General features: G+C 43.3%; 2 protein-coding genes across 5 annotated transcripts; both read left to right on the top strand.

Moving 5' to 3' along the window:
- The first annotated feature begins 3 nt into the window (after positions 1–3).
- On the top strand, positions 4–8,729 carry JMJD7 (jumonji domain containing 7). The gene is made up of 8 exons (XM_080596228.1): positions 4–195; positions 776–929; positions 1,871–2,124; positions 2,901–2,957; positions 3,673–3,768; positions 5,146–5,222; positions 6,266–6,425; positions 8,120–8,729. Exons 1-8 carry the CDS (start codon positions 129–131, stop codon positions 8,206–8,208), a joined length of 954 nt encoding a protein of 317 aa, XP_080452354.1. The 5' UTR covers positions 4–128; the 3' UTR covers positions 8,209–8,729.
- A 407-nt stretch (positions 8,730–9,136) lies between these two features.
- On the top strand, positions 9,137–19,813 carry LOC308196735 (acyl-coenzyme A thioesterase 1-like). Of its 4 annotated transcripts, none has more exons than XM_080596226.1 (4): positions 9,137–9,273; positions 9,395–10,058; positions 11,551–11,753; positions 13,064–14,200. In XM_080596226.1, the coding sequence occupies exons 2-4, from the start codon at positions 9,605–9,607 to the stop codon at positions 13,664–13,666; spliced, it is 1,260 nt and encodes a 419-aa protein (XP_080452352.1). In that variant the 5' UTR covers positions 9,137–9,273; positions 9,395–9,604; the 3' UTR covers positions 13,667–14,200. The 4 variants fall into 4 exon arrangements, with proteins under 4 accessions (XP_080452352.1, XP_080452353.1, XP_080452351.1 ...); XM_080596227.1 differs by lacking the exon at positions 9,137–9,273 and adding an exon at positions 19,679–19,813 and having other exon boundaries at positions 9,317–10,058; positions 13,064–13,697; XM_080596225.1 differs by lacking the exon at positions 9,137–9,273 and adding an exon at positions 17,439–18,009 and having other exon boundaries at positions 9,317–10,058; positions 13,064–13,697.
- The last annotated feature ends 93 nt before the right edge of the window (positions 19,814–19,906 follow it).

The following is a 19,906-nucleotide window of genomic DNA, read 5'->3' as shown; positions in this document are numbered from 1 at the left end:
CCTGGGGGCTCTTTTTTTCCCTCAGCCCGGGCCGGGGCCTCCTCGGGGGCCGGGATGGGGCTGGCTCCGCGCCGGGCCGGGGGCGGAGCGCGGGGCCGGGCCGGGCCGTGCGGGGAGGTGGCGCGGCCATGGCGGAGGGCGCGGCGCTGAGGGCTGTCCGGGGCTGCCTGGCCGCCTTCCCGAGGGACGCCCGCGGTGAGCGCCGGGCTGGGCCGGGCCTGGGCGGCTTCGTGGCTCCGGCCAAAGGCGCGGGGGGCCGGGAGGAGCCCACCGGGGAGCGGGGGGAGGCCGCGGGGCTGGCGGCGTAACCGCATGGGGACGGCCACGCCTGGCCCGGGCGCCGTCAGCCCCTGAGGAAAATGATGCGTTTGGGTTGTCTTCCGATGTGCAAAGCGGCAAAGCAAAGCGCCGTTGCGGCTTCTGAGTAGCTTCTCGCCGTGTCTTTGCTGCCACCTCAGTGGAGGCTTTATAAAGGCTTTTATCAGAGGTGAATCCCCTGTCACACGCGGCCTTCCAGGCGGCACGGCTCTCCCGTGGGCCCCCAGCGGGGATGCGTGTGGGGGGAGTCTGGCTGGCAGCAGGAGGGTGCCTGCCCCTGGCCCAGAAGTGCTCTGCGACAAGGTCAGGGCTTTAACAGAGTGACTTAGGGAGTCTGAGGGGCACCGCTTGCTCTCAGTGACCACCAGTGGTTTGGGGTTTAAAGCCACTTAGAGCTCTAATACAGGGCGCGTCACTCGGGACACGGAGTAAAACTGCTTCTCGTTTGCCTGGACAGAGTTGGGGTGGACGGAGTCTGTGCCGTATCTGGATAGGCCTCCGTCCCCGCTGGAGTTTTATCGAGAGTGGGTGAGTCCAAACAAGCCCTGCATAATTCAGAATGCCATCAGCCACTGGCCAGCTCTGAAGAAATGGACCTCAGCATACCTTAGGTAGGAATGAGCTTTTGAGCATGACTTGTGTTCAATTTAAGTTGACCCCACTGAAAGGCCCTTTGTTAATGTTTTTATTCATGAGATTATCTCAGATTCCTCTGTGCATCTGTATGAAGGTGTTCAGTCATCTTCTTTACACAACGTCCAAAACTCAAGTTTAAATTTCTTCCTATGGGCATACTACCCTGAGCAGTTCAGATTCTGTAGGAAGGGTGAGTATTTTGACTGGGTACAGCCAGTAGACTCGCGTTATCAAAACTGAGTCCATTCCTAGTGTCCTGACGTGTGCTCCACCCTGTATCCCTCAGTTAGAGTGGGGCTGTAGTGCTGTAAAACCAGACTGACTTGTTTGTGACCAAGTGCATCCTGTTTTTTTAAAGAAATAATGGAGCATTTTAACAATGTCTGAATTTTAGAAAAGCAAGTTCTTTTCTGAGAGGGAATTTTTGGTTAGACCTAACATAAATGCATTTTTAAATTAAACTTCTCATTGAAGTGTGGTCTATTAGTCTCAAAATGTATGTCTGTCAGTCCCTGTCTACACTTTCTCTCTCAATGGCTTTTTTACATAAGGCCACACAGATTTGGCTGGATTGAGTGGTCCTGAGGATATCAGGCTCTGGCACAACTCATGAGAAGTGACTAAAGAGCGCCTTCTTTCTGTTTCCTCTGAGGAAAAGGGAGATACTTCATGAACTCACCTCGTAGAGATGAGAGAATTCAGAGAGGCAAAAGACACTCCTTTTGCCTTGAATGCAAGGAGCAATTGGAGCAGAGTCCTTAATAGACAGTAGAAAATCTTGTCAAAAGATAAGCATCTACAGAAAGCCAGGCTTCTTATTTTTGCTGCCCATGAAGCATGTTGTTCTTAAAGTAACCAGCATCTAATACACGAGCCAATTACAGGTCTGGCCATAAACCTTTGATTTATTTTGCAGGGAGGTAGTAGGTCCCAAGGTAGTGAGTGTGGCAGTAACACCAAATGGTTATGCAGATGCGGTGTTTCAGGACCGTTTTGTCATGCCAGAGGAGCGCCAAATGCCTTTCATGGACTTTCTGGACATCGTGGAGAAGAAAGTGACCTCTCCCAACGTATTCTATGTGCAGAAGCAGTGTTCAAACCTCACTGAGGAGTTCCCTGAACTTGTCTGTGATGTGCAGTCTGACATACCATGGATGAGTGAGGCACTTGGTAAACTTTCTGTTTCTCCTACATTGAGTAAAATATTTTTTATATAACTTTAAAACAGTCATGCCACATACATGGTTCTCTTACTGGTTACCACTGCTCAGCTTGGTTCCATTCCCTTAGAAAGGAAAACTGGTGAAATAATCATAGAGTAATCCTAGTTTGGGGTTTGGTTTACTCCAAAATCAGCAACTTACTTGTGTTTTGTCACCATCACAATGAAACATTATGGTGGTAGTGCTGTACAGCACCTCTTTCTATGTAGTGGCTTTTTTCTGGTTTAGAGTCATGTTTGGACTCGAATTTGTGCTGTTGCTACCAAAGTTATAAGAAATGAGTGAACACACACCCTCGCTTTTGTATCATTGCAGGTGTTTGTTTCTCTTAAAGTTTGTTTCATTGAAGTTGGTTTCTATTTTCCAGGATATATTTCCTTCAAATGTTAATTTACTATGAGCTCACGTTCCTTTTGCAGCTAAACATAAATGTGCTGCAGTTTCTCTGTGAGCTAAATCTTAGGGATTCAGGATGTGAAAATGAAGGTTGTAACCCTCAATTTGGCACTGGGTAGTGAAGCCTGATGGGTGCTACAGTAGCTTCCCGTGCAGAAGCTACTGTTGCTCACAGAGTGCTATTTGCAATGGAAACTGTCATAGTTAGGAAGGTAGCTGAAAGATAGAAATAAACCAATTTGCCAAAAAATTATTTAAAATGCGTTTAGACAAGATGCTTCAAATTCCCTTTTTGTTGAAAACATTTTTTTTTCCCTAACCATTCAGGGAAGAAGCCTGATGCTGTGAATTTCTGGCTCGGAGAATCAGCTGCTGTGACATCTTGTAGGTATTGTATGGTGCTGTAAGTCTTTTCTGTGCTTTCAGTACAAGTTTAAGCAGACTTGGTTTGAGTTAGTGGCTCAGTAGAATGGTGTGTTTTCTCTGACAGGGCAGCTCTACTGTAACATGCATTCTTTCAATTGCTCTTCTGCAGCCTCTCGCTGCTCTTTCTCTGGGTGCATCTTCTGGATGTTGCATCAGGCAAGGCACTGATGATTTCCGTCCTGTTGGTGTTGAGGCCAGCTTAGGTGTAAGTCAAACCAGATCCATCCGTGCCAGGCCACAGGATGTTGTCCCACATGTAACTTTCTTATACAGCGCATGAGAGAATGCATGAAATTGAGACAGGGTGTGCTTTGCTTGGCCAAAAACTTCAGGTTTTGTAAGAGTATTTGAGAGCCAGAAATCCCACCTGCTCTCAAGTGCCAATCAGTTGACTTCATAGCAGTTGGCTGATAGTGTCTATCCCGGATGTCATCGTGTTTTTGTAACCTGTATTTGTGTATTTCTGATAAGGTGATTTTGGAACTTGCTTGCCTGAGTACATTTGCTACATCATATTGCTGGTTTCCACTCCCACTGGCCACAAGAGGAGGAAGTGGCCTGATAATTAGAAGATGAGCTGAAACTTTCAGGTCACTGTAGTTTTGGAGGTAGAGAAGGAAACAACATTGATTTTATTTTTCTCTTTTTACATCTCTTTTTTTCTAAATCTTAGTACATAAAGATCATTATGAGAACTTGTACTGTGTGATATCTGGAGAGAAACATTTTCTACTGCATCCACCGAGTGACCGTCCCTTCATCCCATATGGTACACAATTTACTATGTGTGTATGTCTGGTGGCTGGAAGGGGGAGATATTAAATGCTGAAAGACATAAAAATGGGGGCAGAGATAACATGTTTATACAGTTTTGTTTTTTTCCACTGCACACAGAAATCTCCTATTGCGTGCAGCACGTGGTTTTGTAATGCAAACGTTATTCTGAGGTCAGGTTTTCCTGCCCTATAAAATAATAGGTTCAATGACACTTCTTGCAATCTCTTTAGCTTTAGAATATTTCAATTATTTGTGTCTTGTCAGTATGTAGCATGCCATCTTTGATGTTTAACAGGTTTGAATTCTGCCTGATCATCCTTTTCTTTAGGAAAAAAAAAGCCAGGAAACTGAAAAGCAAGTTGTAATTTAATGAAATATTTAAGTTACTAACAGAATCTCTGAAAGCTATATAAATGAACAAAGAGATTCTTATGACAGCATTACTTTGCCTGTTTTCTCTTTCTTCTTGTTGTTTTCCTGGGTACGCAGTAGTCATTTGTTCTGTTACAAAAGTCATCTAGACAATTGACAGCTTAACTCCGTGCCTTATATTTTTTTTCCAATTCTTTGATTTTCAAATCTTCAGATCAGCTGAATGTAGAATGCTATATGACACTAACGTAATTTTGCCTCCGTACAAGCGCAGCTCTGATGTTGTAATTATACTGTTTTTATTCTGTTTACAACATTGAAATACATGTCATATGATTCATATCTTGTAAAAGAAGTGACTGTTAAAGCATTGAACACAGATAATGCTTACATTTTGTAGTGTATAGTAAAAGGGTGACTGTCTTTTTGAACATCAGGTTAATGGAGAGAGACTCTCTCAAGTGATTACAAAAGCACATTTGCTGAAGCAATGGAAGAAAAGCATGCTGCTTTTCTGAAATTGTCTGAAGTGGGTGATAAGCCCTGTAAGGTGAAATTAAAAGTGAAAGGCTAGCCACAAGTCACTAACAGCTCTGGAAAAGGCTGTCTTGCTAGGCTGACCTAAGAAGAAAGGAAAGAATATAGAATGCTGGGTAAGTCAGGGATGTGTTTATGACTTCTGAAAGGGAAACAAGATAGTTACTGGAACAAAATAGGACCAGGAGAAAAATAGGTTTTGAGGAAGAGAAGAGAATAATTTCTGCGCGGAAAAAAGGTTGGAGTTCCAAACAGGAAGGCAGTTCAGTATTCTGGCTGACTTAAAATAAGACAAACCAGGAACTAGATAAAAATTGCAATGAACAAAGAGAGGGACAGAAAATTGAAAATGTTTTTTTCTTAATTTTTCTGTCACTTAGTGAAAGTGTGACATGCCCTTCCATTAGTTTCTCTGAGTACTACTCTGTGTTGTGCCATTTAATTCTTTCTGTGGTTCCAGAGCTCTATCAGCCAGCAACTTACCACGTATCAGAAGATGGCTCATATGAAATTGTGGATGAGAAGACTGCAGATAAGGTAAAAATGATATAAAGAACACAGTCGATGTGAAAAGTAAAGCTAGTTTTGCACACTGCTGAGCTCTTAAACCAAGCTTTTTGATGAATATTTAGAAATCCCACATTATTGGAAAGAATTCCCAGATAATTCACTTGTACGTTACTATTTGCAAAGAATACCCAGCTTCCACACAAAAAAGAATAAAATTACTGCATATCTGAAACCACTGATGTCATAAGCTGTCTCCCTTACACCAAACTTAAATAGATCCAGTAAAGGATTTTTAAATGAATCAACTATAAAGGAACTGATTTAATACAGTCCTCTGCGTTCACCTTTTCTGGTCCTCTACTCAGGGATGTATTTTACTTTACAGCAGTATCACCCAGTGCGATAAAACATGCCTGTCTCAATGAATAAATTGTGTTTTCTTAGTTGTAGTAATATTTATTTGATTAGAATGTATAGATCTGAAGTCACTTTACAAAAACTCAGCACCCTTTTGTATATAATCTCTCTCTTTTTGTCTGTGCAATATGTGATTAATGCTACAGCTGAACTGGAGCCTGGTTTTTTTTCTCTGTTTACAGAGTGGTGCTCATAGAATCTAACAGGAGCATTCTTGTCATACATACAGTAAGGTGGAGTGCTGAGGTTTGTAACTCTGTAGGGCAAAGAAGAAATTAATGCAGGCAACAGGGATGTTCCAGCAGGAAGGAGGGTGTTTAGTTGACAGGAATCAAAGTAGATCAGAGCGCTTTAGAAGAAGAAAGGAGTTTCTAAAATTTCAAAAGACATTTTGAAAGTATGCCATGAGAGTGAAACTTGATGGCTGACATTTAGCAGCTTTTCCTTAATTAGAAATGCTTCACTGAAGAAGGCAAATCTTTGCATCCTTGACCTATTCTCAGTTGAGTGTAGAAAGCTGTGTAGCATGTGTAATGTTTTGCTAGGCAAAATGTGTTTCATAACTAGTGAGTTTGATTGTCAGTTGTTTTCCTGGAATCTTGCTGGAAACACTTGCCATGGTCAGTACCATAGACATACTCTTTTGCTTTCAGGTGCCCTGGATCCCTCTGGACCCTTTAAACCCAGATCTAGAAAGGTATCCAGAGTATTCTCAGGCAAAACCTTTGCAGTGTACAGTGAAAGCTGGTGAGATGTTATACCTCCCTTCTCTCTGGTTCCACCATGTTCAGCAATCACATGGCTGTATAGCAGGTAAAATACACAAGATTTCCAGGTATAATTTTGAATTGCGCTGGGTGTATGCAGATAAGAGATTCCATAGCAAAGTATAACTGTGACCAAAGGTCCCCTTAATGTTGTCTACCTCCCTTCAAGAAAAAATAAGAATATCTGCAGATGCTGATCCTGTTCTATTCCATTGGGCTATCTTCTTGCAGTCTGTTTTGCTTGTAATTCATGTTATTGTCAACAAGAGTCAGGGATGTATCAGAAAAAAATATGTTTGTAGTTGTCAGATTAGGAGAAGAATAGTTAATTCAGTGATCATGATCCAGATTTTGTTTATGGTAGGGAGCTGAGTAGTTTATCTGCCTAGTCTGATAACTGCAAGCGGGTCATTTACATACCTTTCACAATTAAACTGCATGTAGTGCATGACATCAGCACATCAGCAAAAAGGATTTGGGTGAAGAAAAGGAAACCAGAAACACAAGTTTTAGGTGTGGATGTAGACACAACATGGAAGCTACTCTGTTGTTATGTGAGCTGGAATTCTCTCTGACCCAGTCTTTTACCTTGCTAATAAGCCCATGCTTGTGTTACTGCTCCCCTGCGCTTATCAGAAGACTTCCATCTCTTTCTTTGTAGGATGCATCATCATCTTGCTTTTTATTCTTCTGCTTCCCCAGGAAAGTTCGAGAATTTCAAGCATTGCTCATTTGGTACAGGTGGAGGGGTAGGGATGGGAAGTAGTGCAGAGTGTTATCATTATGTCCTCTAAATTTTGCAAGGTTTGCAGAAGTTTTTTTTGTTGTTCTTCACCTGCAATAATCCTGCCTGCCCAGACAGAGTAAATAAAGTATTTTGAATAACATAGCATTAGTATTTGTGTTACACCGCAAATACTGCAAACCATTTTTTCAGTATTGGCAACAGTGTGATAAAAAGTCCAGTTAGCTATAAAGCAGTATTTCTAGTTCTCTTTTCCGAGTACTGCTATATCTGTCCTTAAAGACAGAAAAAGTAGAGTTGTTTCCAGTTGCAAACCCCCAGCCACTGTTTTTCTCTGTCTAGCAGAAACGCTAAAGGGTTGCTCTGTTTATTCAGCCTTTTGTTAACTGCACTGCATTCTGTATGCACTTGAAAATCAATATTTTCTTGGTCTGGTCCAGTGGGTGTCGGAAACTAGTGTATGCCTTCCTACAAGAACCATTGGTAAAAGATTATATACTGCTTGACTTAGTTTTTTTTTGTTTTTGTTTTTTTTTAGCAGATGTTACACCAAATTTAAATTGAGATTCAGAATTAAAGCACTGTCTAATTACTCACCATTTTGATTAAGTGGTTAGTTTGCCATCTGTCACACACTCAGAGAAAGAGAGGTTCCTATCCAGATACTAAACTTCGAAGTGTGTTTGGTATCTGTGGCCTAATTAGAAGGAGACATTTCATGTTCCTATGCATTTTGCCAGTTTCTGCTCCAAGGAATCCCAAGGACAGAGTCTAAAGAGGAGGTAGTTTGAGCTGACAGAGCTGCATTGGCAGCAAAGAACTCTAACGTTTGCTCACGTTACCTTTGGCTGTAGTCAAAATTTTACTCATTCCAAAGTTCAGTCACTAACAGGGAAACGCCTGAACTAGCTGAGCTGTCTGAAACATTCTGTGAACGTTTGTAAATCGTTACATTACAGCTCTAGGAATGCCTTTTTTTTTTTTTCTCTCCTCAGTGAATTATTGGTATGACATGGAATATGACCTAAAGTACAGCTATTATCAACTGCTAGATTGTCTCACAAAAGCTGTGAAAGTGTTATAGCAGAGGTGGGAGACTTGAGCTGGCAATCTTCCTCCCTGATGTGATGCAGTCATCAGCATCTGTGACTGGAATACAGACCTGAGTCAAGTGAAAAGAACTGAACGCTGAATTATCTTCAACAAAGAATGTCAAACAGCTCATGGCTATTTTGCTTGATTTCAGAGTCTCAGGTCAATTGGCCAGGTTTTCCGGCTTGTAAGTAGAAGATGTGATATCAGCATTTTTAGGACTTTGCATATTGCCCCAGTGATGGTGAACAGAATAAAATTTGAAAGGAGGCAATCCAGGTTTTGGAAGTCCCGAAACAGAAGCCATGACATTTATTCAGGTCTAGAGATGGTTTTTGTAACAAGCCAAAGGAAGAATCTGCGCTGCCACCCATGCGTCAGGCTGCATCAGTCCAATGCATACATCCAGCTTAAGGCAAAAATCCTGTCCAGTTGTGATCACTAAGTTCAGTTGCTGTGGTGTTTTGGTGGTGAGAAGTTACAACTTCTGCAATAAAAGGCCAGTTTAAAAGCTTACTTCTGTACTAATTTCTGACGTTTCTCAAACGATGTGATGCATGGAGAACATCTAGAAGGATGTGCAAAGGTCAGTGGTGGCTATGCTCCCTGTTAAGCTACATGTTTTTATTACCAGTTTCTATTTCTTTTCACCATTGTATTTAAATGTAGCTGCATTTTGTTACATCCTCGGTAGTTTTAGAGTTGCTTTGCCATGTCTTCAGTCAACCTGCATGTCACCTCTACATGTATTAATTGGGAAAATGCAGATACCCTTTAGATAAGTTTGACTATTCTGAAGAAATTTTTTTTTTACCTTTTTAACTTCTTTTTTTTTTTTTTTAAAGAAACACAGCTAAAACCTAAAACATCATTTCACCTTGTGGTTCTTGTTCAGAAATTACTGCAAACTCAAGAGGGATTAAAGACAGGCTTTGTTTCATGACTAGATTAAAACGTCGTGTTGCTCCAGATTTTCCAGTTTGTTTGTGCTTACTGTGCCTTGACAAAGGCGCCTGCGATCGAAGCTGAACTTCCCATGGTCTGGGGGAAAGGCCGTGTGAGTATCTCTTTCTGCCGCTTGAGGTTCAGGGGTTTAGTCTGTATATGACCAGAAATAAAAGTGCACAGCAGGAGCAAATGACAACTTCTGTCCTTGCAAGCTGGTTGTGTTTTCGTAGGACACCTGAGACGAGGTGTTCGGAGTGGTGTACCTGAACTACATCTCCCAGCAGCCTGTGCTTGCTGGCTGGAGGAAGCAGGCCCGGTGCTTCCTCCTGGACTTTGGCAGAGATTTTAAGCGTGAGAAGCGCCAGGCTCTTGCTGTTCCCGTTTCGCACAGCCTGCGTCTCATCAAACACCAGCAGCCTCCTCTCCCCCAGCAGAGCTCGATGGCGGTGCAGGTGACGGTTCTGCCTTCCCCCACGTGTCTGTTCGACGACCCCGTGCAGATCTGCGTGACGGGTCTTCTGCCGCAGCAGGAGGTCACCCTCAGAGCCTGCCTGGTGGACGAGGGTGGGGAGCTCTTCCAAGCCCACGCTCGCTACAGGGCTGGGAGCAGCGGGGAGCTCGACCTGACCTGCTCCCCAGCTCTGGGGGGCAGCTACTCCGGAGTGGAGCCTATGGGGCTGCTGTGGTCTCTGCGCTCCAAAACGCCCTATAAGCGGCTGGCAAAGAGGAACGTCCTGACCCCTTTCTGCGTGGACTTGGAGGTGTATGAGGGCCACGGGGACATGAGCCGGTTGCTGGGAAAATGCACCCATGAGCGAAGTTTTTTAGGAGAGGGAGTGAAGAGGATTTCAGTCAGAGAAGGTCGGCTTAAAGCAACTCTCTTCCTCCCTCCTGGTGAGTTTTAATTCCGTTCTGCCTTTCCAGGTGTGAGTTGCATCGTACATTGTGCACTGCAGCCACTCAGCAAGCTGGCACAAAGCCCCCATTATGGTTCCCTCAGCTGGCACCGTGTCCAGCCGCTGCCATCCTCCCAGCAGCGCAGGGCAGCCACAAGCTTTGCCCAGGCGTTGCAGAGGCAGGGGGTGCGGTGAGGGCAGCAGCAGCAACACGAGGCATCTCCTGGCTTCAGCTGAGCAGGGAGCAGGACCTCTCCTGGCTGAGGGACCTGGGGAAAAGTGTGCTTATTTCCCAGCTCTTCTGACAAGCTGAGGGGGCGGAGGCCCCTGGTTTTGGCCAGGGCTGTAAGATGAGGAGTGAAGAGATGAGGTGGGAGCAATGGGCTGGGGTCACAGTAGGTCAGGGCTGCTCCAGCAGCTGCCACAGACTCTGGACTTGTGTCTCTGTCTCTCTTTGGCTTTGGGAAAGCCAAAGGAAGAAGTCTGTACCCGCTCAGCTGAGCAGCTGAACTGCACGCGATACTTAGAAAGATGGGGGACAAACAGGGAAGGCAAAGCCTTACACAGACATCACATTTGCAGAGTTCTGTATAGAGACAAGGATGAGACTGGATCCTGAGTAAGGCTCTGAGTCCTGAACTGTTTATTTTCTTTGAGCAGTACCTAAATGTGAGTATCTTGCTCTGGAGCAAGTAAAAAGTCCTCTGCAGCTACTGTGACACCAAATTTTGTTATGGAAAGTTTCAGCTGTATCTGGTGGTAAGAATGGGCAGAGCAGCAGCAGGAAATTAAGATCATATGGCTGCAGGAGGAGAACTGAGAAGCCCAGAGGTGGTTACCCAGATGAGACTGAAGCCTGAATTGATGCACGTCAGTGATGGCATTTGTTGATGCATTTCATAAGTCAGGTGTTCCCTCCTCGGAAAAGCTGCTAGCACAGTTACTGAAAGAACTCATGTAGTGACACAGCACTTAAATGAGTCCCCAGTGGCCTGACAACATCTAGGCCAATTTCAGCTGAACCTGGTGGTGGGAAAACAACGCACAAAATACAAACTTCCTATAATAAATTCCTAGACAAGAGAAGAAATATCCAAATTAGCATTCTTACAGGGAGAGAGGTGCTGTAAGGTGAACTCATCTTCATAATTACACAGCAGAGAACTGACTAATGGAGAGGGACTGTGGAAACTAGGTTTCGTACTCTGTGCTGCTCACAGAAATGCTTGGGATAATCTATATAGGAGACAATCATACAGGAGAGGGAACAGTAATTTCTTTATAATCATCTCAGTTAATTAGGCTGGGAAAAAGAGTCCAGTTACGTTTGAGTGTGTGCCTCAGAATGAGAACCTACATGCATAAAGCTTGAGAGGATGATTTCCTTCTGATATCTACAGTCTGTATGTGCATTGAGGGGGTGCTACTGAAAAAGCAACTCTAGAAAGTTTTCTTTGTGAGCGTGTGTATATATTTATCTCTCACTGCAGGACCAGGACCATTCCCCGGACTTATCGATTTGTATGGATCTGGAGGAGGTCTTGTTGAATACAGAGCCAGTCTTCTTGCTAGCAGAGGCTTTGTGACTCTGGCTGTGGCTTACATGGCCTTTGAAGATCTACCTGCTATGCCAGAGATTCTCGAACTGGATTATTTTGAGGAGGCTGTACGCTTTTTACAGAAGCAGCAGCAGGTAGGAGACAAATTATGGTACTTTTCCTACTGGAAGCTACTCGATAATTTCCTAATGTGAAATGCTATAGGTCACTGAATGCAGCTAAGTTTCTGAGATGTAAAAGGAGAGAGCACGTTCAGACAGCATGATCTGAGGTGGAAAACACCATGCCTCAACTCCAATTTTGCAAGTAGTTGGATAAAAGTTTTGCATAGCACCTTATGACAGTCCATGGAGTGTTGTGCAAACGAGTATTTGTGTAATATTTATATCAAAGTAGTTCCCAGGCTAGAAGTGCAACTTCTTAAGCACAAGATCTTTTTTTTTTTTTTTTTTTAAAAAAACAACAAACAAACACAAACAAACAAGAATTTAGAAGGGAAAAAATCCTTTGACTTTTTCTACTATTTCTGAGAGGTTTCTGATTCTGAGTAAGTTTCACAGGGCGGTAATAAAATGCTGTAACAGCAGGACATTTTAACAGTTATAGTACTGGAGAGTATGCCATGTTTTAAGAAGCTGGGGTGGTATTAGGATATGTGTGTGGGATGAGAAAAACACTTATGGCAATATATCATAATACTTAAGCCAAAAGAGACCAAGAGAAATTAAATATAATTTAAGCTTTGAATGCAATGCTACTTAATGTGGTTTTCATTTCACGAAGTTGATCATGTCAGCCCAGGATATGAGTAGTTGATAATGGTTGTTTCAAAATTGTTTGTGTTGTTCCTCATCGAGCTGTAAAACTTCCAGAGTATCTTACAAGACGCACATTACAATGTGAATTTGGTGTGAAGAGCCTTCACTGTAAATAAGTTGATTTAAACAGTTGGGCTGTTTATGCCCCAGGCATAATCAACCTTGTGTGTTCCAAGACAAGACAGAAGATAACAGGTCAGCTGTAGGAGAGTATGAAAAAACAATGGCAAGAAAGAAAATCAATGCATGTAAACCCATGAAAAATTGGTTTTCCATAAGGAGCCTGAAGAGAGCAGGCTGGGACGAGTGTTTGGAGGCAAGAGCAGTAAAATGTTCAGTACTGAGAGAAAGTGTCAAGCCAGGATGCAGAAGAAGCAAAAAGGCTTTGTGTATGGAGTTCACCAGGAAGAAAAAGTGTTACGGGGGAAGAAATGCAGAGTTCATGGTCATCCTTCTGGAGGCTCAGCAAAGGGATCAATATGGGGGAGAGAGAACATGAATGGAGAAAGGGCAAAAACCAGAAGGTTTTAATCATACAAGGAGTGAGGAAGCTGAAGAGGGGGGAGATGTTATGTCAGCCCAGGATATGAGTAGTTAATAATGGTTGTTCTGTAACTGTGTTTCAGGTGAAGGATACTGGGATTGGCGTTTTGGGCTTGTCTAAAGGAGCTGACCTAGCCCTTTCGATGGCCACGTTCCTACCTGGCATCAAGGCAGCTGTCAGCATATCTGGAAGTGGTTTTAATTCTTTCATTCCACTGCGGGGGAATGGCTTCACTATTCCTCCCCACCCATATGATCTGGGGAGGATGAAGACCAGTAATGAGTCCGACCTAGTAGATTTTTCAGAAATCCTAGATGATCACAGGGACCCCGCAACGTGGCATTGTCGCATTCCCTTGGAGAGGTCCTTGGCCAAGTTCCTCTTCTTGTCAGGGCTGGATGACATGAACTGGAAAAGTGACCTGTATTGCCAGGATGCTGTTCAGCGCCTTCGGCACTGTGGACGGAAGGTGGAGTTTTGCTCCTATTCTGGAGCAGGGCACCTCCTGGAGCCACCATACCTGCCTCTGTGCCAGGCTTCCATCCACAAAGTGCTTGGGTTGTTTGTGCAGTGGGGAGGACAATGGAGGGAGCATGCCAAAGCCCAAGAAGATGCGTGGCACAGGATACAGGCCTTTTTCTGGCAACACTTGATGGACTCGGATATTCCTAAGAGCAATCTGTAGTAGAAGTGTCGCTGTCAGCTATGGTGGCAGGGTTAGTATTTAATTTCTCACTGTTTTAGGGCCGGAATCCTGGAAAACTGTTCAAAGCTTCCTAGCCTACCTCTCTCTAAACACCATTGTTGCATAATTGTGTATTTTCATTTCTCAAATAATTTCCTGTTTTTGAGTTGAATTTTAAGTGTCATCTGTCCCCGGCTACACTGTAGACTGGCGTCATCTGATCTGTCTGTGCTGGAGCCGTCAGTGAGAGCCCACCATCCTGTCATGCAGACTGTGTTTGTGCCCAGCTGTCTTTGCTTTTGGTCTCCAACCCTCTCCCTTGGTAGCGGGAAATACTCTCAAAGGAGGAGTCCTTCACTGAATTGTTCAGTATTACACCTTTAATTAACCTAAATATAAACAGTGATTTCTCAGGGCAACACATCTCAGTACATGTATTCACCTTTCCTCTTGGTATGTCATTTTCTCACATTCCTTAGTAAAAAAGATGCTACGGTTCTGATCTGGACTGAATAAAGAGGCACTCTTCTGACTTATTCTGAACTGCAGTGACAACATTTTTTTCTGGTACTTCAAAAGCCAGAAGAAATTAATCTTACCCTGGTTGCACTGGTTGTATGTCCTGCTGACTGCAGATACCTTACATGTCAGATGGAAGTTTGCACTGTGCTACTCAACAAATACAATCTGTACGTGTGTATGCACGCTTTACTTGAAATGATCTGAATGAAGTCTTTGAAGACTGTATTTATGCCTGTAAATACACAGGCAGCAATCCTGGTGCAGTCACAAGCTATCCCTTCACCTGGCTGAAGAGTTTCTGTACAGGAGTCCTTACCTTTTGTCAGGAACAAGAATGGGGGAGTTTGCAGAAGGGTTCTGCACAGTGCTCAAGATGGGGTGATGCAGGTGCATTAAGCACCCGCTTTTGAATGTTGAAGCTTAGTTTATCCCTGTTTTGGGGAGGAAAAATAATACCATGGCTGCTGCTGAGTTCCCAGGAGCCCCGTGGAGCAGTCTGTCCTCGCTGTCTTGCTGCTACAGCAGAGAGCTGTGGGCTCACTGGCAGCTAGGAAATGCCACGCTGGAGAGAGGACTGACGCTGCCTCCTGGGGAAATGTGCATTAACCTGCCCTCTGCTGAGGTCCAGGCCTGGTGAGGACAGCTGGGATGTACCTCTCGCAATTGCAGGGTACTGGCAGACAGCAGCTTGCTGACATTTTCCAGAGATCAGATGGTATCAACTGAGCAAATTTTGCCTCCTGGAGCAGTCGAGGCTCCCATTCTGACCACAGAAGGCAGCAGGGGGTGGGGGTCCATCAGGATTTCTGTTACTACCTCTTCATTTCTCTTTGTGCTCTGTGTGCCTTGTGTCCTGCACAAATTGTGGTGGTTGTAAATGTTTAGTGAGTGGGTAGGACCTGACAGAAGAGCAATGTGTAGCACCAAGGGAAGTCAAACACATTTGAGCAGTTCAATTTGGATAAGGGACATTTTCTTTTCCCTCATTTGTCTCTTTTATTAAAGCTGTCAGAAAAGCCTGGGTTTTCCATCCAGATTTGTCTCTGACTCAGGCCGCTGTACTGTGAGAGTCTCTGGAAGATGAATAATTTTGTTCTGTTTTTACTGAACACGGTGAGGCTTATGCAGTACTGTGTGTTTTGTGGGACAACATATTATTTTAATCCCTTCTGAGATGAAGACGAACTTTCTCAGCCTTCAACATGCAGTTTGCAGACCTGTGTTTTGAATTAGGATATTGTGAGCTTCTGAGAAAATAGATTTCCTTTAACAAGAGGAAACTGCAGTTAAAAGGAAAAATACTTTGGGCCAGCAAAGGAACAATGGGTCAGCGATGCTTCCTTATGGTCTGTTACGTTGCTGGTTTCAGCAGTCACGTTCAAAGAAATCATTGCTGCAACAAGAGGACGGAGGGAGCTGCAGGGTGACCCCATCGATGACAGCACCACATAAAACCTCTTTGTTGGTCTGAAATTAAAGCTTTGCTATCCAGTTGAAGCCCATTTATTTACCACTTGGATGGCAGCTGGCAAGAAAGGTCGAAAAGGCTGATGAAGAAGCAAGGAAGACTGAAAAAGCTGATTTAGCTGAGCAGCTCTGTGCCATATACAAACAAGAAAATAGGTCAGCCAACGCAGTTGCACAGGGTATTCATTTTAAATCATCTGGTCTGTTTAGAAACTCAGTTTTGAAAGTTATCTTCAGGAAATAGAAGCTGGAAGGAGACTAGCATCAAGTAATTGGAAATGGCCTAATTTCAATACAATGCTTCTGCTTGTTCTTGAGCGTGTTCTGCAGTGACAGAGCTTTGAACTGTTAACATTTCTTCTGCTGAAGGGGTGAGTTAGACGAGTGGGGCTAAGATGACATTTTTCCAAGGTTTTCTAAGGTAGTGGCAAAGATTGTACTAATCACAGCCTGTAGAGTCAGGCAGCTTTGCATAGTTTCTGCAGGGTTACAGAGGACAGACAACATTATTTAAGAACAATGTGAAAGTTACAATTTAATTAAAGTTAATAGATCTTCAGCTGCAAAAGAGAAACCATGCCAAGCACAACTGATAAAGGTAATAAAAAGGGGACGGGGAAAGCTTTTGTTGTAGTCTGCTTGTAACTGAAAAGTGCTTCAGATGAAATAGCAGATCAAAAAACTAGCCTGAACCAAAAGATCTTGACCTGATGCTTGTATCAGTCCTTTTGTTTAGCACTGCACATCTTAATGAGAAGAGCTTGTGACATGGCTCCTCAGAAGCTGGGAAGCAATCTTCTCACATGTAAGCTGACATGGGAGAGATGAAATATCTTTGTGAAGGTACCTATACATCAAGTCCTATGTCTCTGCGGTAATGGCTATTTGAGACTTCAGCAGAATTTTACCAGGAACTGCGCTGAACAAGGAGATTTCAGTGCAAATGTGCTCCTGTAACAGCAGGAGCTTCTGACCCGGGAGAAGCAGCGTCTCTGGATGGCTTCTGCAAGCAAGCTTCTTTCATGGCCTCAGGGCAGAAGGTTTGAAGTGAAAGTAGAGAATATGTGCGGTGTAATTAGAAGTGCTCTTTCCCCATCCTCTGTTTCTGTCCCGTGTGTTTGGCAGCCTAAAGACGATAGGGAACTTTTTTTTTTTTCTTTATTCAAAGCTTATCCAGTTCTCTAATACATTACCAGATCATGTGTTATCAAGCTCTAGGATAGGACCACCATTTAATGACAAAATAATAAAAAAAAAAATCAAAATTTAGGCTATGGTAGTATTTTGCTAAGAAATTTATAATTCTACCATTTCAGAACAAAAAAATCACCATTCTGCACTTTTTAGTGCTTTATGTATGTCATTTGGAAATGGAATCTGAGCCAAGTGTAGTATTTAGTGCAGAAAAGGCGATATTCTGACTGAAGCTTGGCTAGAAGGAAAATTAATGCTTCCAATGAACTAACGCTCTCTGCAGCAATTTCTGTAAAACATCACTGTCATTTATCATCGTCCAGACAAAATATAGGGATTCTAAAACTCACTGTTTTTTCAGAGTCTTTAAAAATTGGCTGTGCAAAATGTACATTAAACATAAAAATGTCTGTGCCCTGACTCCAGATACCACTTAGAGAAAATAATTAAATAAGTTGCATTCTATTAATTTAGGCTTATATTTTTTCAGTGTCTTAAGCCACTGAACATTTAACACCTTGCATTTAGACTCTAAATTTATGTCTACATTAATGTCACTTTAGTTAAAACTTGTGGTTTCCTGTTCCAGGCTGTTGAAGAATACCTTGCTGCCCAAAGGGATAGCCATACTGTTTTCCTGCTTGCTGATCAAAAACCCAATCCTGGAAAAAACCAAACCAAAACAAAAAACACAAAAGGAGATTAAAATGTTTAGCTGGGGCGGAGGAGGAAGTGGCAGGAACATGCACTGGGGTATCAGGTGAGCCTTTTGGGGTTGCTGTGGCACTCTGCCAATCCAAGATAACTGAGTAGCTCTAGCAGAGCTTTTGGTTATGTTTGTAATAACCGATCCAGCTGATTCTAAATTCTGCTGCAGTAATCAGCTGGTTTGATCTTGCCATGGGAGCCTGTAGGTCACAGAACAGACAAGGCTAGGTACAGAGCCAATTGTTGTCTCAAAAGACAAACTGTTATGACCGAGCAAGAACAAAACACTGGAGGAGCCATTAGGCACACCAGCAGAACGCAGCTATCTGTAGAGCATTCTTGTTCATAGCCAGCCTGCTCAACTTTAAATTTCTGTTGACAGAAGTTGCAAAATGCCAACAGTCCCAGGAAGACCAGGTTCCCTCCCTGTGTGACGTCAGAGAAGTACACAGGTGACAGTGCAATTTGTACATAAAGATGTATAAAAGTGATGCAGTTTGTCTTGGAGTGAGATAAAAAGGGCAAATCTTTCAGTCTGCTATCTCTGATGCTCTGTGAGAATCTCCTATGTAGGTTAGGTTGCTGTTACGTTGATAAGTATGTGCACTGGTTGAGCTGCCTCTGTTCACAAATTCTGGATGCTAAGGCTAAAAATTCAAGTAGGAAGCACTGCCTTTGAGGTCAGACCTTGACACTGCAGAATTTGGGAATGACCATGTGAGCTGGACTCACTGCATTTGGCCTGCAACCAGCCATCGCTCCCTGCCAAGCACTGAGTGTGACACAAATACCAAACTTCTGTGCTCCTTTGTGCCACTGGCAGAGTATTGCTGATGCTAGATTTAAATTCTCAATTAGATAAAAACATATCTGTCCTTTACTTCAACCACATCAACTGTGTTTCCAATTGGTCCTCAAAGCATCTTTGATTTTATAAAGACTGTGAATCTGTTGAGAATGGTCCCCCACTCTGCACAAACAAACCCACTCTGTGTGACTTACCATCACACCAGTGCACAAGGATCCTATTAGGTGCAATAGAATAGCATTGGACAAATTTATATAGGAGGCATCCTTCAAGATTAGCTAAATTCAAAGACACTGCCTCTGCCTCTCAGAGACCCAGAACCACAAATTATATGAGCCTGGAGGAGGGCAGAGGGTTCTGGGGAATTACCACAACGGACTTGCCCTGTTCCTGCACTCTTCTGTGGACATCTTTTTTGACCACTGGCAGAGTCAGGATGCTGGGATAGATGGTCTTCTGGGCTGAAGCAGAGAAATCAGTTCTTGTTTGTATGTTTGTTTGCTACATGGTGATTTTTTATTTATTTTTTATTACTATGAATATGTTTGCTTTTGTAATGGAGTTCTGTTTCAGATTTTCAGAAGTCTCACACCAAGTTTTGCTTTAGTAGACTACAGCTGCTTCCCCCTGTTCATGCTCTGGCACATAACCCCACCTACTTGTTCCTAAATTCTACACTTTACTGCAAAGCAATAGGTGAAAAGAAACCTCAGCAACTGTGAAGTTAAAAATAGGGCTTGCTCGTGTGCAGTGATAACAAGTGATTAGAAAATGCAATAATCACCCAGTGAAAGGAGAGCAAACATGAGCAAAGCAGAGGAAGAGATTTTGATTTTCCTTGACACCTTGTCATTTGTTTCTTGTGAGGGTTAGGAGCTTTTCCTTATCTCGATGTAACACCCTGTGAGTCAGTGTTAAGGTGCCTTTGATTATAACCTCAAAATGCTCAGCAGATTCACACCTGTTTCTAATGTGGAGACAGTCCTATCTTGGCCATCTGTCATGTCAAGGATTTAATCAAGTTGTCTTTTTTATTTCCAGGGGAACTTACATGATACTAATATTCTTGAAGATGGGAATTTTTAGATGACGTGCACAAGAGGAATAATCCTTTTCAGTTTGTGGCAAGAGTGGGTTAAGAGCAGCTGAACTGTACACAGGTCATGTGGTATTAAGTCAGGAGCAAGCTCTTGGTCCTTCCATGCAGCACCATTGCCCTGCAGCACTTGGGGCATTCGTCTTTCTTGTGATAGGAGTAGCAGTGTCTAAAGGAGGAGAAATGAAATATTTTTGGTATCTTTCTCACTTGACAGAGACCTGATTGTTACATCAAGTGGACACCAACTCTCAGTAAACCCTCCGTTAAATCCCCAGCATGCAGCCCTGGGCTGTTGTCAAGGGCTGCAGAGAGAGCACGCTGCTTTATCTTCGGGGATGTGCCACTGGAGTGTGTGCTGTCTGTTGGAAAGTGGAGTATGATTATGTTGTTTTCCAGTGAAAGGTATGTTTCAAAGGTCCTTATTTGCTGATAAGGGCGTCTT

Source organism: Anser brachyrhynchus (genome assembly GCF_964034855.1).
Source record: "Anser brachyrhynchus genome assembly, chromosome: 5".
Taxonomy (NCBI): Eukaryota; Metazoa; Chordata; class Aves; order Anseriformes; family Anatidae; genus Anser; species Anser brachyrhynchus.
The sequence above is the reverse complement of the archived record's forward strand: the minus strand, read 5'-3'. Positions and strand labels throughout refer to the sequence as shown.

Coding starts and splice junctions, on each gene's coding strand:
- LOC308196735 (XM_080596227.1), top strand. CDS start 9,605: ATGGCGGTGCAGGTGACGGTTCTGCCTTCCCCCACGTGTCTGTTCGAC. Junction 10,059..11,550: donor AACTCTCTTCCTCCCTCCTG/GTGAGTTTTAAT, acceptor CTCTCACTGCAG/GACCAGGACCATTCCCCGGA. Junction 11,754..13,063: donor TTTTACAGAAGCAGCAGCAG/GTAGGAGACAAA, acceptor ACTGTGTTTCAG/GTGAAGGATACTGGGATTGG.
- JMJD7 (XM_080596228.1), top strand. CDS start 129: ATGGCGGAGGGCGCGGCGCTGAGGGCTGTCCGGGGCTGCCTGGCCGCC. Junction 930..1,870: donor TGGACCTCAGCATACCTTAG/GTAGGAATGAGC, acceptor TTTATTTTGCAG/GGAGGTAGTAGGTCCCAAGG. Junction 2,958..3,672: donor ATCAGCTGCTGTGACATCTT/GTAGGTATTGTA, acceptor TCTAAATCTTAG/TACATAAAGATCATTATGAG.